Genomic DNA, 18,028 nt, shown 5'->3' with positions numbered 1-18,028 from the left:
CACCAGGGAAGCCCAAGAATACTGAAGTGGGTAGTCTATCCCTTCTCCAGGGGATCTTCCCAACCCAGGAATTGAACCAGGGTCTCCTCCATTGCAGACAGACTCTTTACCAGCTGAGCTACCAGGGACTATTCAGACCTTAGTTTCTGAAAACCATTCCCCTCTAAAAGGAATCAAGCCTCCTTGGAGAAATGACCCTATCCAGGGACACAGCAGGGAAAGTATAAGATGAATCTAGGGCAACTTATTATGTCTGTAAGCAAAAAAGCGCTAAAATATAACAGGGCCGTAACAAAAGTTCACTATACCCAGCCTGAAGAGGTGGCCAGTGGCCAGTCTGGAACAGCTGGAGCATCAAAACCATGATTGTAACAGGATATTCATGGAATAAAGCAAATCTGTATCTTTATAAATAGATAAATAAATAAATGGGAAAGAAAAGAAAGTTCTTCCATATAGTAGGACACTAGTTAAATGCAGAAGGCAGGATGGAGATAGAAAATCACCATTTGCAACCATCATGGCAATCATTGCAAGGAACCTTCATTGGAGGCTGAAAGTAGTGAGTGAAAGCAAGGTGAGGAACAGGAAATCTAAATCTTCTTGACTTCTCACTCATTACTTACTAATTTCAAAGAGAAAAATAGTAACTTTAATGTGTGGAAAATTTAACCAGTGATCAGAGTAAAAATCATCTGTATAGTGAGAAAGCAGCGCCACGTGCCTCTCAATATGCTGTACTGAGAAGGACACAACATCACTTCTCAGTAATTTCCGCCTCAAACGCAGAGCCTGAAGATAATGATGAGAAAACATTAACATCACGTAAACTTAAATGGAGGGGACTTCCCTGGTGGCTCAGTGGTAAAGAGTCTGCCTGCCAATGCAGGGGATGTGGGTTCAATCCCTGGCCCACATGCTGTTAGCAACTAAGCCTGTGTGCCACAACTCCTGAGCCAGCACTCCAGCCCACGCTCTACAAGAGAAGCCACTGCCATGAGAAGCCTGAGCACTGCAAGTAGAGAGAAGCCCCCGCTGGCCACAACCAGAGGAAGCACGTGTGCAGCAGTGAAGACCCAGCACAGCCATAAATAAATAAATAAATCTTTTCCCAAAAAACTTAATGGAGGGGTATTCTGCAAAATAACTGGCCTGTCCTCTTCAGAGAAGTTAAGATCAATAAAGATCTTAAAGATCAATAAAGATCTGGGACTCTGGTCCCAGAGCAAAGGAGACTAACATGGCAATGTCGTGCAAAGGGGATCCAGGAATAGAAGAAAAGAAAAGCTATAAAAGACCCTCTTGGAACAATTAGGAAATTTAGATTATGGATTAAAGGTGAAATAACAGTATTGTTTCAATCTCCAATTTCCTAATTTTGAGAAAGATACTATGGTTATGTAAAAGAAAGTCTGAGTCCTTAAGAAAAGTGCATATTAAAGTCTACATGGATTTTAATTAAAAAAAAAAATGTACCTGGCCTTCTTGCGGAGCAACTTCTGAGACTCGGGATAATGCACCAGAATTTCATTCAGGTCCTTCTTATCCAGAATGAAGAGGTTGGTAAACCCATGGGCCACCACGTTAGCTGTGCGCCGGTTCCCGCCCCCTACAGCCAGCAAGCTGGGGCAGAGATGAGAGGGAGGTGAGGCCCTTCAAGGCTGTGGTTTTGATCACACCAGCATCTTCATTTTCACCCCTGCCTGGAGCACCATGATGGCCTCAGGTGGGTGAGAGCTGGGCCTGAGACAGGCTGGGACCTGGGGCCCTTTACTTCAGGGCTGCAATGCTTGCACCTGGACAAACGTCTCCTCCTTGATAGCCTAGCCACCCCTCTGGCCCAACCCCTGAACACACCCCTACCTTGAGCCCATATAAGTAACCAGCTCACCCCCCCACCCCACCTTAGGGAGCAAGTGAGCAAGGGAAACTTTTGCTTGTTCCTTCTCCCTCCTGTGCGGCTGGGGCCCCAGTAAAGCCTTGCCTGATTTCTTCTCTGGCCTCCCCAATTTCTACACCCTGGTCGGTATCAGGCCCACCTCTCTCACATGCCAGCAAGTGCCGGTGCTGCCTGCACCGTGGCTTCCTCAGACCCACCAAAGGGCCCTTGAGGACGTGGTCCCCCCGACTGGTCACACCCCCTTCCCCAGCCTTTGCCCAGGGCCCTCATCTCACCCCACTCTGACCTTATTTCTCCGAACACAGATCCAGCCTTCAGCGTCACCAGCACGGATTTCCCATCCGGGCCACCCAAGACCTGCACCTGCCCCGCCTGGATGATGTACATTTCCCGGCCTATCTCCCCCTGAAACAGAGAAGGGGCGGTCCCCCTGTCATCACCAAAGGCGACCACAGAAGCAGCAGGGCTGGGCCTGGACACTGGTGGCACAGCTCTGTGGACCAGCCCTTCAGCTGACTTGGCATGTGGTTCCCCTCGGGGGCCTCAGTCTCTCCATCTGTGGATTGGGCAGAGTGACCACCCCCACCCTGCCAGCCTGCCTAATTGGCAGGATTATGGTAGGGACTTAGTGGTATGACAGAAAGTGCTAGATAAGGAGGCCCAGGTGTAGGGGTATTTGACAGATTCCCAATTGTGCATACCATGGAGGGCCCCGAGGCACGGAAAAGCCCATACTGTTCACACAATCGGCTGATACCTGTGACTCCCCCACATCCTACCAGGTGCTTGGGAGGCATTTGCTAACCGACATGGGAATGATAGCATGAACGAGAATGGCCAGCATTTACCTATCTCTTTTCTGTGCCAGGTGCTGCTCCAAGTGCTTTGTGTGGCTGAGACCACTTAGTCCTCAACAGCCCTCGAGGTAGGAACTCTGCCCAAGGTCCCAAAGTTCAGCAAGGCAGAGCCGGGATTTGAACCCAGGCAGTCTGGTTCAGAGCTCATGGCTGTTACTTGTTGAACTGAGTGCCCCCACAAATTCATATGTCGCTGTCCTAGCACCCAGCTCCTCAGAATGTGGCCTTATTTGGAAAAAGGGTCATCAGAGGTGTAAAGAATTAAGTGAAGATGAGGTCGTGCTGGAGTTGGGGGAGCCCCTAACCCAATAGGACTGGTGTCCTCATAAAGGGGCCTTTGGGTACAAAGTCAGGCACACAGGGAAGGTGGTGTGAAGAGACACAGGGAGGAGACAGTCAGGAGATCCTTCGCTCACTGTTCTCAGAAGGCACCGACCCCACTGACACTTGGACCTTGGACTTCCGGCCTCCAGAACTGTGAGTCAATGTGTTTCTGTCGTGCAAGCCATTGTGTTTGTGGTACTTTGTTATGGCAGCCCTAGTAGACTGATACAATTTAGTCTTAGTCCCAAATTAAACCAAAGGAATGAATGAATGACTTGCTTCAGACTACAATCAGAAATAGCCAGTCTGCCAAGCACCTTCTAATCCCCATGCCCTCAGGGGCCATCACCCTGGCCAGCTACCTATTGGTCATACCTGGCGTGTTTAAGGAGAGACAGAGACCAAGGACAGGTAAGTGGCTTTTGCTTCCGATTCATTTGACAAATGTTTCTTGGGCATCTCACACATGCATGGCCTTCTTAACAAAAAAGAATAAAGTCTCCTTCCCCTGTTTCAGAGTCCAATTTGAAAAGGTGCTGAAATGTGAGGTGTCTAAAGCACTCACCCTCATCTCACTGAGCAGCCCCGGGGTGGCCCAGGGGGTGTGTCTCAGTGAGATTGTCACAGAACAAAACCTGTCAGCAGAGGGCGCCATTCACACATGTTCACCAAGTGTTCGGCTTCCTCTGCAAACTCCCCAACAATCTGATTCACTCTCATCCAAAGTCAAGTCTACATTACCCACGAGGATGCTAGCTACAGCAATGGCACCAACTCTGCCAGCCATGGTGCCAGACTCCATATGCTCATATATTTTAATTCTCACAACCACCCCATGAGGGAGATACTATTAATATCCATACTTTACCTATGAAAAGAGTCAGATTCAGAGAGGGCAAGCTGCTTCCCCAAGGCTGCACAGCTAGGAAGTGGCTCCAGTGTCAGACAAATCACTCTATTGCTCCCAAACCTCTCTTGGCCTCGAAGGCTGCAGCTTTGAATTCTCAGCCATTTACAGCATCCTTGTCCCTCTTCCTTCAGCTCTTTGCTTCCAACTGTATGCTGTTGTGCAGCATACACCTTGGAGTCAGGGCTTCTGGGGCTGGGAGTTCCTGAGTCTTACAGGGGGTTTTTGAGCAATATTTCCACCTCTGTACACACACTAAGCCTTATTAACAGATCTGAAAATCTGGTTCCTGCTCCCCTACCCTGACCACTCAGTCACCAAGTGACCTCAGTCTCACCTTAAATCCCAAAAAATGGAGCAGAAGGGGCCTTAGAGACTGTCTATCCCTGGGATTCAAATCCATATGTTCCCCAGGATCAGGTAGGTGATGTAAAGGAGAGAAGGGAGCCAGTAGGGCTGTCGGGAGTGGTGGGGCATGGGCATCTCTTCAGAGCCATTCCCTTCTCCACTCCAGAGGACTCTTGCTATTTGGGAAAGTGGGGCTCAGTGCTGGCCAATTCTGTTTTCAGCCAGGAATCTGGATTTTTATGTGAAACCTTCCTTTTTTTTTTTTGGCTGTACTGCACAGCTAACAGGATCCTAGTTCCCTAACCAAGGACTGAACCTGGGTCACAGCAGTGGAATTACCACATGCTAACCACTGGACCACCAGGGAATTCCTGAAACCTTCCCATTTTTTACAGGTTGGAGACTAATTCAAAACTTTATTTTTAGATTAAACCGGGTGTGTGGGGAGGAAACAATCCATGAGACATTGTGGGCTGGCTCCTTGGCAAGGACCATCAGTTTGCAACCTCTGACCTATCCCTCCCCTGTCCAGCCCCGTTTTCCTGACAGGAAGACCAAGACCCTGGAAGCAGTTCCATGTACACAGTCAAGACCCTGACCCTCTTTTGGCTCCTCACTTTCCTCTTCTGTAAAGTGGGGTTCCTCATCCTGGTCCCCGTGGTACCGTGAGTAAGGAGCCAGGCTGAGACGCATCTGAGCTTGTGCCCGGAGCTCCTCCTGCCAAGCAAGCCGGGAGCCCTGGGGTCAGCTTGCCACCCGCCTCTCCTCCCAGCAATTCCGCTCTGTCTGCATCTGCAAACCTCATCACCTTCCCAGGGGCCCCCTCCAGCCCAGCTCTGATGGGCAGGGGCTGTGAAACCCAGACTGCCTTGCCGCCGCCCTGGCCACTCACCTTCTTGCACACGTAATCATTGGGCAGGTAGACTACAGAGCGCAGCCTCTTCAGCATGTCAAAGATCATCTGCCGGTCACAGCCCTGGCCCCGAGAGGAGGGGAAGGAGCCATTTAGAGGAAGGCATGGGCTCGGGGCCTTCCAGAGTCCTGAGAGTGGGGCACTGGGCAGGCCATACCTGGAAGAGTGCCACTTTGCTGACGATGGAATAGTTCACGTCAATGGCGAGGTCCAGCCGCATCTTGTCCGGAAGCTGCACCATCAGCTCTGACTCATCTGCAAATGAGACCCTGCAAGGGTCAGAGGCACGGCCAGGCCCCTCCTTCACACACCCAGTGCCAAGCCCACGCTGCACTGGCTGGGCACCCGGTGTGCCATTCCTCTGCCACTCAGAATCACCCCTGATCGGGAGGGTATGCTCTCTGCCTCCAGGCCTTTGCCCGTGCCGTTCCCTCTGCTGGGAACAACCCCCTTTGCTTTCCTGGCTAATCCCTACTCATGCTTCAGAACCCAGCACTCATGTTACCTCCTCCAGGAAGCCTTCCCTTGACATCCTCCCACCCAGCTATTATGTTATCAGTCCCTGTCCCATAGCATGTATCACACCCTTTACTGCAGTTGCTTGCTGAGGATCTGTCTTCTCCACTTACATTATAAGAACGGCATTTGCAAGAACTAAAGTACCTGGAGGATGTACTATGTGCCAGGCACTGTTTTACAGAGTGCTTTACCAAGATGATTTCATTAACTTCTCCCAGCAGCCCAAGAGGTGCCCACTACTAAAACTCACCTCACAGACAAAGAAAGGACAGCTCAGGAGGGCAGTGACTTGCCCACAGCCACACAGCTTGGGGATGGAATCAGGGCCCCACTCAGGCCCGGTGACTTTAGAACCTATCCTGGGAGAGCACTACGTCTGTCCACCATGGCGTCCATGCTCACAGTGGAGAGCCTGGCAGAGTGAAGGTTGGTAACTGGAAACAGAGATGCACCCTGGGGCCCCAGTCCCATGCTCTGCCCACTGTACATTAGCTTAGGGCTCAAGTGCTGGGTCTGTGCAACCCTGGGCAGGTCAGAGCCCTCTCTGGTCCTTACCATGTGCCCCGTGAAAAGGGCCAATGATATTGAATTCACAGGCTGTCCCTGGGATGGAATGAGGCAGTGGAAGTGAACATGCCTTGGAAACTACTATGATTAAGTGCATTGTCCACAGACTTGCCAACAACCCCCACTCAGGAGACTGTGGGGCTCAAGTACGGCTTCTTTGAGACCAGACAGAACCCCATGGAGGTGAAGGGGGGCCCTTTCATTTTGCTGAGGGTCTTGGGGGACTCTAAGGCACTGTGCCAGTGGTCCACAAGCTTTTGAGAGCCTTCCCAAATGATGCCTAGGCTCTGAAAACAAAACTGTGTGCATGTGTGTACGTGTGCTCAGTTGTACCTGACTCTTTGTGACCCTGTGGACTGTAGCCCACCAGGATCCTCTGTCCATGGGATTTTACAGGCAAGAATACTGTAAATGTAAGTGGAAAGCATACAGACAGATGCTTTAATAGTAGGGCCACCTGGGAAGCACAAAAACAAAATTACTAACTCGGGTGGTGTTAGTGGTAAAGAAATTCCCCTGCCAATGCAGAAGACACAAAAGATGCAGGTTCAATCCCTGGGTCAAGAAGATCTCCTGGAGAAGGGCATGGCGACCCACTCCAGTATCCTTGCCTGGAGAATCCCACTGACAGAGGAGCCTGGTGGGCTGTAGTCCATAAGTTCACAAACAGTCCAACACAACTGAAGCAACTTAGCACAAAGATAAAAAGGAAACAGGGGGGGGAAGGGTCAATTAACATATAATTAGCATGTCAAATTTCCTTAAGGATTCCATTCAGAATCTGTAAGAACTTCACTACATTTGGAAACAATTTATGGGTAAGATTCTCCCACTTTGCAAGAATTACTGAGCATACCTCATCGCTGACAAGAAAGCTGAACCACAGTGAATGAACATGTGTTGTTTTAGCCAATTTCAGAAGCAAAGCATGACAAACAACTATAAAATTATTGTAATAAACTATAATGGAAAATGATCTGAAAAGAAATTTTTTTTAATTTATAAAATATATATTGTATGTATAGATGTATATGTATACATGCTTCTCTGATGTATACAGGCTTCTCTGATGGCTCAGTGGTAAAGAATCTGCCTGCAATGCAGGAGACCTGGGTTCGAACCCTGGGTCAGAAAGATGCCCTGTAGAAGGAAATGGTAACACACTCCAGTATTCTTGCCTGAAAAATCCCACGGATGGAGGAACCTGGCAGGCTACAGTCCATGGGGTCACAAAAGAGTCAGACCCGACTTAGCAACTTCTTGTATATGGAGAGCAAGAAAAGTGAGAGGGACAGAGACAGACTTCTTCCTTTCCTGGTTCCAACTGCACGTCCAACTTTGAATGGGCACCTCCCAAGGCCTCCCCAGGCATCTCTCACTTACATGTTGGGGCTGCAGCCCCGAGAGGCCCCCAAGCTCAGGGCCCCAAGGACAGAGGACAAGAGAGGCCCCCAAGCTCAGGGCCCCAAGGACAGAGGACAAGGGCGGGGCCCAGGAGGGGCGGGGCCCAGGAGGGGCGGGGCCCAGGAGGGGCGGGGCCCAGGAGGGGCGGGGCCCAGGAGGGGCGGGGCCCAGGAGGGGCGGGGCCCAGGAGGGGCGGGGCCCAGGAGGGGCGTGTCTTACCCAGCATGCCTTGGGAGTGCCAGGTGTATTCGTACCAGGTCTTGACCCGGTTCTGCACGGACCTGGGGATCTTGTAGAAGTTCATATACTTCACGGTGCTGTCCATGCAGCTGCGGTAGTAGGTCTGTCCCGCGGTGGCGGCCCCCACTACGTCTCTCATCTGGGGGCCAGGGGGGTGGTGGTCAGGGCGGCCACTGGGTCAGGGTGGGGCCGGGCTTCAGGGACATGGGTTGTGGGCACATTAATGTAACACAGGCGTCCAGGTGCACGCTTGCAGGGCTGTTAGGAGATCAGGAGAGAGGGGAAACCCATGTCCACACTTAAGAGGTTTCGCTGACCCAGGATGTTCTGCCTTCAGGGCAGACGTGGAGGAGCGAGGCTCCTGGCCCTTCAGGTGGGCTTAGGTCTCTGGGGCCACTCAAGAAGGGCTGGTCTTGCTGGGCTGGGCTGATTCTGGTGCCAATGTGACCCCTCAGAGGCTACTTTGGCCACCCGCACGAGGAAATGTGAGCCAGATGCGCTGGTCCTTGGGGCAGAGCCCCTCAAAGGCAACACTGAGCACCCCTGGTTTCACCTCATACACTGCTACAAGGTGAGCCTCACGCCAGGGCCCAGCACATTAGAATCCACCACGGGCTTCTCTCCAAGCGAACAGCCCAAATTCTCAGCCCCTGCAGAAAGCCACTGGCCCCAGCTCTCCAGATACCCCAGAGACTGACATTTCAAACGAGAAGAACCTTCAGTGAGGAAGCGGGACCTACGCCTCCATCACCACCCCTTCACCTCACAGGTCCCAGAGCTCCAGGCTCCTGACTCTCTGCCCAGTGCTCTTTCCTGGGCTTGGTCTGCAAGGAAGGGGCACAGATGGTGATGTTCCTGGCAGCGGCGGGAGGGAGAGGGGCCCTGCAGGCAGGTGGGTCGGGACAGACTAGTGGCCCAGCTACCTGTCCGATCATCACGGAGAAAGCGAAGACGCCCGTGAAATAGTTTAGACCCTGGAAGACAATTTCAAAGAGCGTCCTGGGGTCGGGCAGGCCGCCGATGGTGATGAGGGTCTTCACAGCCCAGTAGTAACAGCGAATGTAACTGGGGAGAGAAGAGGAAGGGGACCTCAGTCATCAAAACTCAGCCTGTGGATCCTAGGCAATCTGGCTTGAATATAAAGCTTTATAGCTCATGAGTGCAAAAAAAAAAAAAAAAAGGAAAAAAATCCTTCTCCCAACAGCAGCACCCTCTGCAGCGTACAGAGCATGTCTGCAGGTGCTGCGTGGTTTGGTCATGACTCTGCCCTGACGCTGTAGAGACATGCTGTCATCCCCATTTACAGATGTGGAAACTGAGGCTTCAGGAGATTGCTTGGAATACTTGGCAAGAGAATAAACCAGGGTTTTCCGGCTCCTGATGCCTGGGATCCTTCAGTTTCCCTCCGTATGTTTTCAATGTCCACAGTCTCTGCTTTGCTCTCCCATCATGAGGTTCAAGAACAAGCTTAAAACTGGAAAATATCTCGAGGGTCACCTTTTCTGACCCTCCCCTCTCCTGTCCACTAACCAGACAGTGAAACTGAGGGCCACAAAGGGAAAGGGAACACCCATGGTCACCAGCTGGCAAGTTCCAGGGCTGGGACTGGAAAACAGGTGTCACCTTCTCTCTAAGCTGTTACCCACCGTCAGTAACCCCTTGACACAGGCGCATGAGCCATCAGGAAGGGAGGTGGCCAATGGGGTCCTGCTGTGTGGTACAAGGCATAGGAAATGCCCAAGCTTGTGTAATCACACAAAGTAGCAAGAGTCCCTCCCTCACTATTTTGAGTTTTAAAGGTTTGCATGTTTATTAATAATTGTAAGTTAGCATTATTCCAACAGAGCAGCCTCACTGTTCTAATTCCTAGCCATTAAGTCCTACAAAAATAAACTTAAGCTTTTACAATAACTTAATCGATACAGAAGTAAAACCTTTATAGCTATTTAAACGGATTTAATTACCAAGGTGCTTATGTTCAGACCTTCAGACTGTGCCCTCCAAGGGGTCAGCAAGGTTGAGGTCAGCAGGGCCTAAACTCAGGGCATTCTCAGCAGGCTTTCCTGTACTTTCTGTCATCCTACCAGGGCACAGGAACTGCCCAGAGCCTGCCCTGTCCCCAGTGTCCTGATACATCCATGCTGCCAGGGTCCCTGCTTAGCCGGGAAATGGAGAACATCATCCAACTGGCCAATCATCTGGTCTGAGATTGATCCCAAACTGGTCCCCCCCTGGGCTCCACTCACCAGCTATTTATGCAGTATTGTGGTTAGATCATGGGCTCTGGCACAGACTGCCTGGGCTCAAACCCAGTCCTGACACTTTCTCGCTGCATAAGTAACCCATCTCGCCAAGCCCCAGGGTCCTTCTTCTGGAAGGGGCATGGCCATAGACCGTCCTTCACAGGGAGACCATGAGGATGATGTGAGGTGAAAAGAGCGCCTGGCCCATGGTGGGCCCTCAGGAAGTGTCAGCTACCAGCACCTTCACTGTCACTGGTTCCGGCAGTGGAGAACAATAGACTGGCCTGTGCCCTCAGGAAGTTCACTATCTAGGGGAGGCAGGCAAGTCAGTGTGCAATGAGTACTGGGGGAGGGGTGGAGAAGGGAGTTGGGTAGTGGGGGTCTTGGCCTCTGCAAGACCTAGGGCAGGGCTCTCCCTAGGCCTTCCAGGCCCTCATTACCACCTGGTCCAAGAAAATCTCAGACCCACGGGCCAGGCCTGCCCTGTCAATCCCCCATCATACCAGTTCTGGCCACCAGGGGGCATGCTAAGCAGCCTTTCAGTTCAATTCCCTTCTGTCGCTCAGTCGTGTTGGACTTTGCAACCCCATGGACTGCAGCACGCCAGGCTTCCCTGTCCATCACCAACTCTGGGAGCTTCCTCAAACTCATGTCCATTGAGTCAGTGATGCTATCCAACCATCTCATCCTCTGTCCTCCCCTTCTCCTGCCTTCAATCTTTCCCAGCATCAGGGTCTTTTCCAAGGAGTCTGTTCTTTGTATCAGGTGGCCCAAGTATTAGAGCTTCAGCTTCGGCATCAGTCCTTCCAATGAATATTCAGGACTGGTTTCCCTTAGGATGGACTGGTTTAATCTCCTTGCAGTCCAAGAGACTCTCAAGAGCCTTCTCTAACACCACAGTTCAAAAGCATCAATTCTTTGGTGCTCAGCTTTCTTTATAGTCCAACTCTCACATCCATACATGACTACTGGGAAATCCATAGTTTTGACTGGACAGAACTTTGTTGGCAAAGTAATGTCTCTGCTTTTTAATATGCTGTCTGGGTTGGTCATAGTTTTTCTTCCAAGGAGCAAGCGTCTTAATTTCATGGCTGTAGTCACCATCTGCAGTGATTTTGGAGCCCAAGAAAATAAAGTCTGTCACTATTTCCATTGTTTTCCCATCTATTTGCCATGAAGTGATGGGACCAGATGCCATGATCTTAGATTTTTGAATGTTGAGTTTTAAGCCAGCTTTTAAACTCTCCTCTTTCACTTTCATCAAGAGGCTCTTTAGTTCTTCTTTGCTTTCTGCCATAAGGGTGGTGTCATCTGTATATCTGAGTTTATTGATATTTCTCCTGGAAATCTTGATTCCAGCTTGTGCTTCATCCAGCCTGACATGTCACATGATGTACTCTGAATATAAGTTAAATAGGCAGGGTGACAATATACAGCCTTGACGTACTCCTTTCTCAATTTGGAACCAGTCTGTTGTTCCATGTCTGGTTCTAACTATTGCTTCTTGACCTGCATACAGGTGTCTCAGGAGGCATGTCAGGTGGTCTGGTAGTCCCATGTCTTGAAGAATTTTCCACCGTTTGTTGTGATCTACACAGTCAAAGGCTTTGGCGTAATCAATAAAGCAGAAGCTTTTCTGGAATTCTCTTGCCTTTTCTGTGATCTAACAGATGTTGGCAATTTGATCTCTGGTTCCTCTGCCTTTTCTAAATCCAGCTTGAACATCTGGAAGTGTATGGTTCACATACTGTTGAAGCCTGGCTTGGAGAATTTTGAGCATTACTTTGCTAGCATGTGAGATGAGTGCAACTGTGCAGTAGTTTGAACATTCTTTGGCCCTGCCCTTCTTTGAAATGAAAACTGACTTTTTCCAGTCCTGTGGCCACTGTTGAGTTTTCCAGATTTGCTGGCATATTGAGTGCAGCACTTTTGCAGCATCATCTTTTAGGATTTGAAATAGCTCAGCTGAAATTCCATCCCCTCCACTAGCTTTGTTTGTAGCGATGCTTCCTAAGGCCCATTTGACTTTGCATTCCAGGATGTCTGGCTCCAGGTGAGTGATCACACTATCATGGTTATGTGGGTCATGAAGATCTTTTTTGTATAGTTCTTCTGTGTATTCTTGCCACCTCTTCTTAATATCTTGTGCTTCTGTTAGGTCCATACCATTTCTGTCCTTTATTGTGTCCATCTTTGCATGAAATGTTCCCTTGGTATCTCTAATTTTCTTGAGCGTTAAGAAAATCAAGTCCCCTTTAGGGGGACTGAGTTGGGCACTGCCTGGGTGCCGGGTGCTGCTGGGCCACCAGCAGAATGAAGATGAGTGATCCATATAGCTCTGGCTTTCCCTGACTAGAAGCCCTTCCTGACTAGAGAAGCCAGCTACTGGCATGGATGGCACATCTTAGGGGTCTCTTGAATATTCCATGTGACTAGACCTGTGGAGACCTCTGCATACTGCCCCAGACCTGGCCAACGCAAAGCAGGATGAAGAAACCAAATATATAGGAGCTTAGGTCCTTAGGCCCCCCGGCCTATAGCAGGCATTCAAGAAATGCTCACTATTTTGAAAGTTATTATTATGAATGATATTGGATTTTTAGAGGAATTCTCCTTCACTAGTTGTGCTTTTGCATATCTTGGGTTTCACTGTAGGGTTTTATTTGGAAAAGGGTGATGCTGCCAGAAAGTGTGCCTCTCCACGGCACAGGGAAGCCCCAGAGGGCTAGCGCTGTCTTCCCCACTCTGCCTGCCATCCATGCAGGCCTGCCTGTGATGGGTGCCAGGCCCCGCCCTGGGAAATGGTTTCTTAGCCAGGTGGGATACGAACCCCTCTGAGAATTTGAGGACAGTTAGGAAGCTTCTCCTCAGAAGTCAGCATGCTCCCAAAATTCAGTTCCGATTTCAAGGGGGGTTTGTGACCCTAGGTTAGGTTCCTGGTGTGCTGGCTTCCCCTTAAGAGTGACCACAGCTAGGAAGTGGGGTCACTGACTCCTGTCCACGCATGGGCTGGATGTGTTACACACGTTAATTTATTTATTTCTCATGAGAAATCTGTGTGATCCCACCCCCATTTTATAGATGAGAAAACTGAGTCTCAGAAAGGGTAACGGCCTTACCCAAAGTCACAGAGCAAGATTTAATGAATAGCTTCTGTTCTTCCTTTTGCACAGAAGGCCTGTGAGTCCTCTCTCTGCCCCCTTGTGAGGGGATGAATGAATGAACGAGTGAGTGAGTGAATGAATGGTCTAGTCATGGTCTCTGGACCAGGGCTGTAGGTGGGTTCAGCTAAGGGGAACAGGAGCAGGGTCAGTGGTGGTGTCAGGGGGTTGGGCCCTGATCCCACCCCCGACACATAGCACCCCACAGCAGATGTCAGGTTCCCCCTCCTGCATGCTGGGCTGCCCTGGACCCTCAGACTCTCCCAGTGAGCTCCCCTCAGGCCACAGGCCCATCTCAGAAGGCGAAGGGTCACTGTGGCCAAGTACTGAGGCATTTGGCCCGAGAAGGAGACATTCTGGACCAACAGCCACTCTAAAGAAGCTACCTTGGGACCTCCCTGCTGGTCCAGTGGTCAAAAATCTGCCTGCCAATGCAGGGGACCCAGGTTTGATCCCTGAACCAGGAAAGTCCCACATGCTACAGAGTAACTAAGCCCGCATGCCTAGAGCCTGTGCTCTGAAACGAGAGAAGCCACCACAATGAGAGGCCTGCTCACTGCGACTAGAAAGTAGCCCCCGACTCACCGCAACCAGGGAAAGCCCATGTGCAGCAACGAAGACCCAGCACTACCAAAAGCAAATAAACAAACCTTAAAAAAAAAAAAAAAACCCACCTTGGATGCAAGTGACCAACCTGCTCTAGCTCAAGCTAGAAGCAAGTGTGAGGAGGAGGTCAAAGTGTTGACAAGCTGGATGGAGAGCATTTTGCATCACTTGTGGGCACAGCCCAGGGTGAGGCAGGGCCTGCCTGAGGGGACTCGCAGCCCCCTGGGCCTGAACTCTTCCTCTGCCTCTGTCACCACAGCTGACCAAGTGCCCACTGCGGCCTGGCACTGATTCCTTGGGAACGAGGCGACCCGGCAACATGGCGGCAGCGGGACTCCTCTCTAGGAGTCTTGGTGCTTTGAATTATTAAGACACAGGAGGAAGACTGCGGCTCACCTGTTTCCCACGCCATCATAAACCCAGTGAGTGGAGCCGAGGCCCTCATAGGCCGACGCCCAGTAATAGAGACATGAGTTCAGATGTAAGCTGTAGAGCAGGTAGGCTGTGGTCCTGATAACCCTGCAGAAGAAGGAAGGCACGAACGCAGCAGTCGAAAAGGTGGCGATGATATCTCAGCCCAGGGGTGGGGACTGCAGGGAACAAGCTAGTCCTCACCCTCCCCAGCACCCTCAGAGATCCCCGTATCGGAGCCGCAAGGCCCTGCCCAGCTGCCTGGTGCAACAGACACTTGGCCCATGGGAACCGGTGGCTATACTACAGGGCCTACTGGCTGCTCTGCTGAGACTTTGCTGGCTAGGAATCGTGATGCTCCAACAGAAAGTTGTCAAGACTGGGTCCCAGAATTGGCACAGAGCTACATGTGCAGACAATTCTGGGGAAGTGGAGAAGCTGAGGAGGGAATGCGTGGGGCGGGGGCGGGGGGCAAAGAAAGGACATAATGCAGAGAAGCGCTGCCCCTGAGAGATATCAAGAGGAGCCCTGTCCCCCAGCGTGGCCTGGCTTGTCCTGTATTCCAAGCCTGGGCATCTGCAAGATGGCCCACTGTGTCCCTACAGCCCACCACCCATGTTTGAGTGTTTGGGGGTCAGTTTCCTGAGCTGAAACCAAATCGAGGCCCAGCTCCCTGGATATGCAGGGGAGCCACACACGTCAGCCTGCATGTGCCCTCCTCACAATTGGGGGAAACGGGACATTCCTGGATCTTTAAAAAACAAACATCCCTTCAAAAAAGGATGAGGAAGAGGCCTGGCTTCCGGTGGGTGGTAGTGGCTAGGGGGCCTGGGAGCCAGGGGATGCTGAAAGGGGAAGGGATGGGGTAGAGAATGTCTTGCTCTGTTCTTGCTGCAAATATCCTGGGACATGTGTGTGCACGTGTCGGGGATCTCACCTGTAAACGTAGGCTTTGCTGAGGATGGATTCCAGGCGGTTGTTAAACTCAAAGAAGGCCATATACTGGGAGGAAGAGCAAGGCATCAGGGGTGGCCCACTGCCCTCCCCTCCCCACCCACTCCCCACAGCTTCCAGGACCGAGGGTTCTCTCTGCAGCCCCCCAGTGGGAGGGGGAGCCAGGATGGATCTGAACGTGTGGCTGGACTCCTATGTCACCCTAAGTTGTTGCTAGTACTAATAACCCTCACCTCATGGAATTGAGGAGGAAGCACTTGTAAAGCCTCCAGAGCAATATCTAACACACAGCACAGCTAAGAAGCACTAACAATCGTAAGGAATTTCCCATCATTCCTTGCAGCCACCCTTTCCTGATGCCTCACCAGTGCTGCTTAGACCAGGCATCAAGATGTTGGTGCCAGTACAGAGCACCAGAGGAGCTGGAGGCCTTGGATGGGGAAGTCCACTCGTCTTACCTTCAAACAGCGGGGCAAGCGCAGGAGGGGATTCACACCGAATTTCAAGTAGAGTAAGTCCAAGGGCAAGAGGCAGAGCATGTCCATCTGAAATGCCAGCAGGACACCACAGTGTATAAAACAGCGTGTAACTCCCAGGGTTGTGGGATGGGGTGAGTGGTGGGGTTCTCCACCTTCAATGGAGAGGCGAGGTCAGGATGCCCATGGAGGGGCTAAAACTACGGCAGCAGGTATCCTACCAACAAGCTCCAGCCTGTGCTGGTCCTGTGGGGGAAGCCACATCACACTGGCCTCAAAACACCCAGGCCCCCAGAGACACAGCCTCCTGAGACCCCGGCACACACCTTAAAGCGCTGAGATTTCACGTAATTGTTGCGCATCTCCTTTTTGTCCGTCTGGAATAAAATGGAATAATGACTGTGAAATGGCCTGAGAGCTTCCCCCTGACCCCATCAGAGCAGTGATGCAAATTCCCACCCAACCTCGACCTTCCTATCCAAGTAACAGCCCCATGGGTGCAGAGCCATTGAATGGACCAGCGAAGCCTGGTGAAAGCCTACAGATGGGGAGATCGAGCTCCCCAAGATGGAGTGGGGGTGTGTCATCCAAGGTCACTCAGCTTGATTCCAGCTTCTTATATGGAAAGCAGGGACGCTGACCTTACTCTCTCAGTACGTTAGCCTCACCTGGATCATTTGCAACCTTATTCACTGCTCTGATCAGACCAGGAAGGAGGTTGCCCAGGGAATTCTTCCTGTGAATTATTTTAGCAGCTCAACTTCAACTTTGCACACAGAGGAGACCCAGCTCCACCTGCATGGAATTTTGAAAAATGACCTACATAGGGAGATGGGGAGTTTGCCACATCCCAGTCAGGATTTTGGTTTCCTCCCCAGAAAGTGCACCAGAACATGGACTCCCCAACTGGTCTGAGGAGTGTGCTTTTTGCAGGAACCGCCCCCCGCCCCAACTCAGGAAATGTCGATTGTCAGCAGTTACCTGTGCTGAGCACTCTGCATACATCACCTCCATGGAGCCTCACAGCAATGGTAAGAGGTGAGAACAATTACTATCCCCATTTTAAAGATGAGAAAACTGAGGCTCTGAGAGGTGACACAGTTAGTTCTCATACAGCCAAGATTTGAACCAGGTCTGCCTACTCTAAAGACCATTCTCTGGACTACTTCTTCAACTCTATCAGGTGGTCCAGGGACCATTTTACCCACACATGAAGATGTGTGTAATTCGAATGTATCAAAGATGTGTAAAACAAACAACCATGCTGTTGAATAGGCACGAGTGGATGTCCTGAGATTTCCCTGTTCATTTAGCTTCTTGTCCATCCCAGCATCAGGGGCTCTGGCGGCAGGGTCTGCCCCCAGCCACCCCCTGACCCAGCTGTGACTCACAATGATGTCCCCGCCTCTGACAAACTGCAGGCGCATCTGGAACACAGTGATGTCCAGGAGGTAGATGAGGTCACACAGGTAATCCATCAGCAGCCAGAGGTGGATGTTGTCTGGCGTCTGATAGGGGAAGGCCCAGCGCACGGGAATCAGCCAGCAGTTCCAGTTCCAGGCCAGCACCACGAAGAACAGCCACAAGATGTACATCAGGTCTGCAGGGGTCGGGGAGGGAAGGTGCTAGAACCTCAGCCGGAGAAGGGCCCCTCATCTCGCTGTGTGATTGGGATGGGGCTTTCTTATTTCCACTTATCAATCTGACTTTCTTACCAGCTCTTAATGTGGCCCTTCTTGAGGGAAAGTCAAAGTGTTAATCATTCAGTCGTGTCCAACTCTTTACGACCCCGTGGACTACTGTAGGCTACCAGGCTCCTCTGTCCATGGGATTCTCCAGACAAGAATACTGGAGTAGGTTGCCATTCCCTTCTCCAGGGGACCTTCCCAAACCAGGGATCGAACCTGGGTCTCCTGCATTGCAGGCGGTTTCTTTACAGACTGAGCCACCAGGGAAGCCTGGTCGGGGGGAGCATAAAAAACAATCTTTGATATAAAAATAAATCACAGCTAGGCCCTAACAAACGGAATACTTTCAGTAGGGGATGTGAGGTCATTATCAGTTCATAGACAGCTAACAGAAAACACTTTTGATCCACTCTGGTTGAATTTTTGCCAAAAATGTATTTCCTGCTTTCCTAAATACACAATAGTGAACAATGCATAGAAGATGGACAGATGGATACATGGACAGGTGTA

At 51.0% G+C, this 18,028-nt stretch overlaps 1 protein-coding gene across 1 annotated transcript in view; it reads right to left on the bottom strand.

The window, feature by feature from the left end:
• CNGB1 (cyclic nucleotide gated channel beta 1) overlaps positions 1-18,028 on the bottom strand; it is a 69,374-nt gene that overhangs the window by 9,797 nt on the left and 41,549 nt on the right. The window contains exons 21-31 of the mRNA XM_027516437.1: positions 17,222-17,430; positions 16,157-16,207; positions 15,813-15,899; positions 15,338-15,402; positions 14,386-14,508; positions 8,903-9,044; positions 7,959-8,118; positions 5,407-5,504; positions 5,229-5,312; positions 2,187-2,305; positions 1,477-1,623 (exon numbers count right to left, since the gene is read on the bottom strand). Of these exons, the coding sequence (XP_027372238.1) occupies positions 1,477-1,623; positions 2,187-2,305; positions 5,229-5,312; positions 5,407-5,504; positions 7,959-8,118; positions 8,903-9,044; positions 14,386-14,508; positions 15,338-15,402; positions 15,813-15,899; positions 16,157-16,207; positions 17,222-17,430 (1,285 nt within the window). The remainder of the gene's footprint in view (positions 1-1,476; positions 1,624-2,186; positions 2,306-5,228; positions 5,313-5,406; positions 5,505-7,958; positions 8,119-8,902; positions 9,045-14,385; positions 14,509-15,337; positions 15,403-15,812; positions 15,900-16,156; positions 16,208-17,221; positions 17,431-18,028) is intronic.

This window comes from Bos indicus x Bos taurus, chromosome 18 (assembly GCF_003369695.1).
Source record: "Bos indicus x Bos taurus breed Angus x Brahman F1 hybrid chromosome 18, Bos_hybrid_MaternalHap_v2.0, whole genome shotgun sequence".
Classification (NCBI taxonomy): Eukaryota; Metazoa; Chordata; class Mammalia; order Artiodactyla; family Bovidae; genus Bos; species Bos indicus x Bos taurus.
The sequence above is the reverse complement of the archived record's forward strand: the minus strand, read 5'-3'. Positions and strand labels throughout refer to the sequence as shown.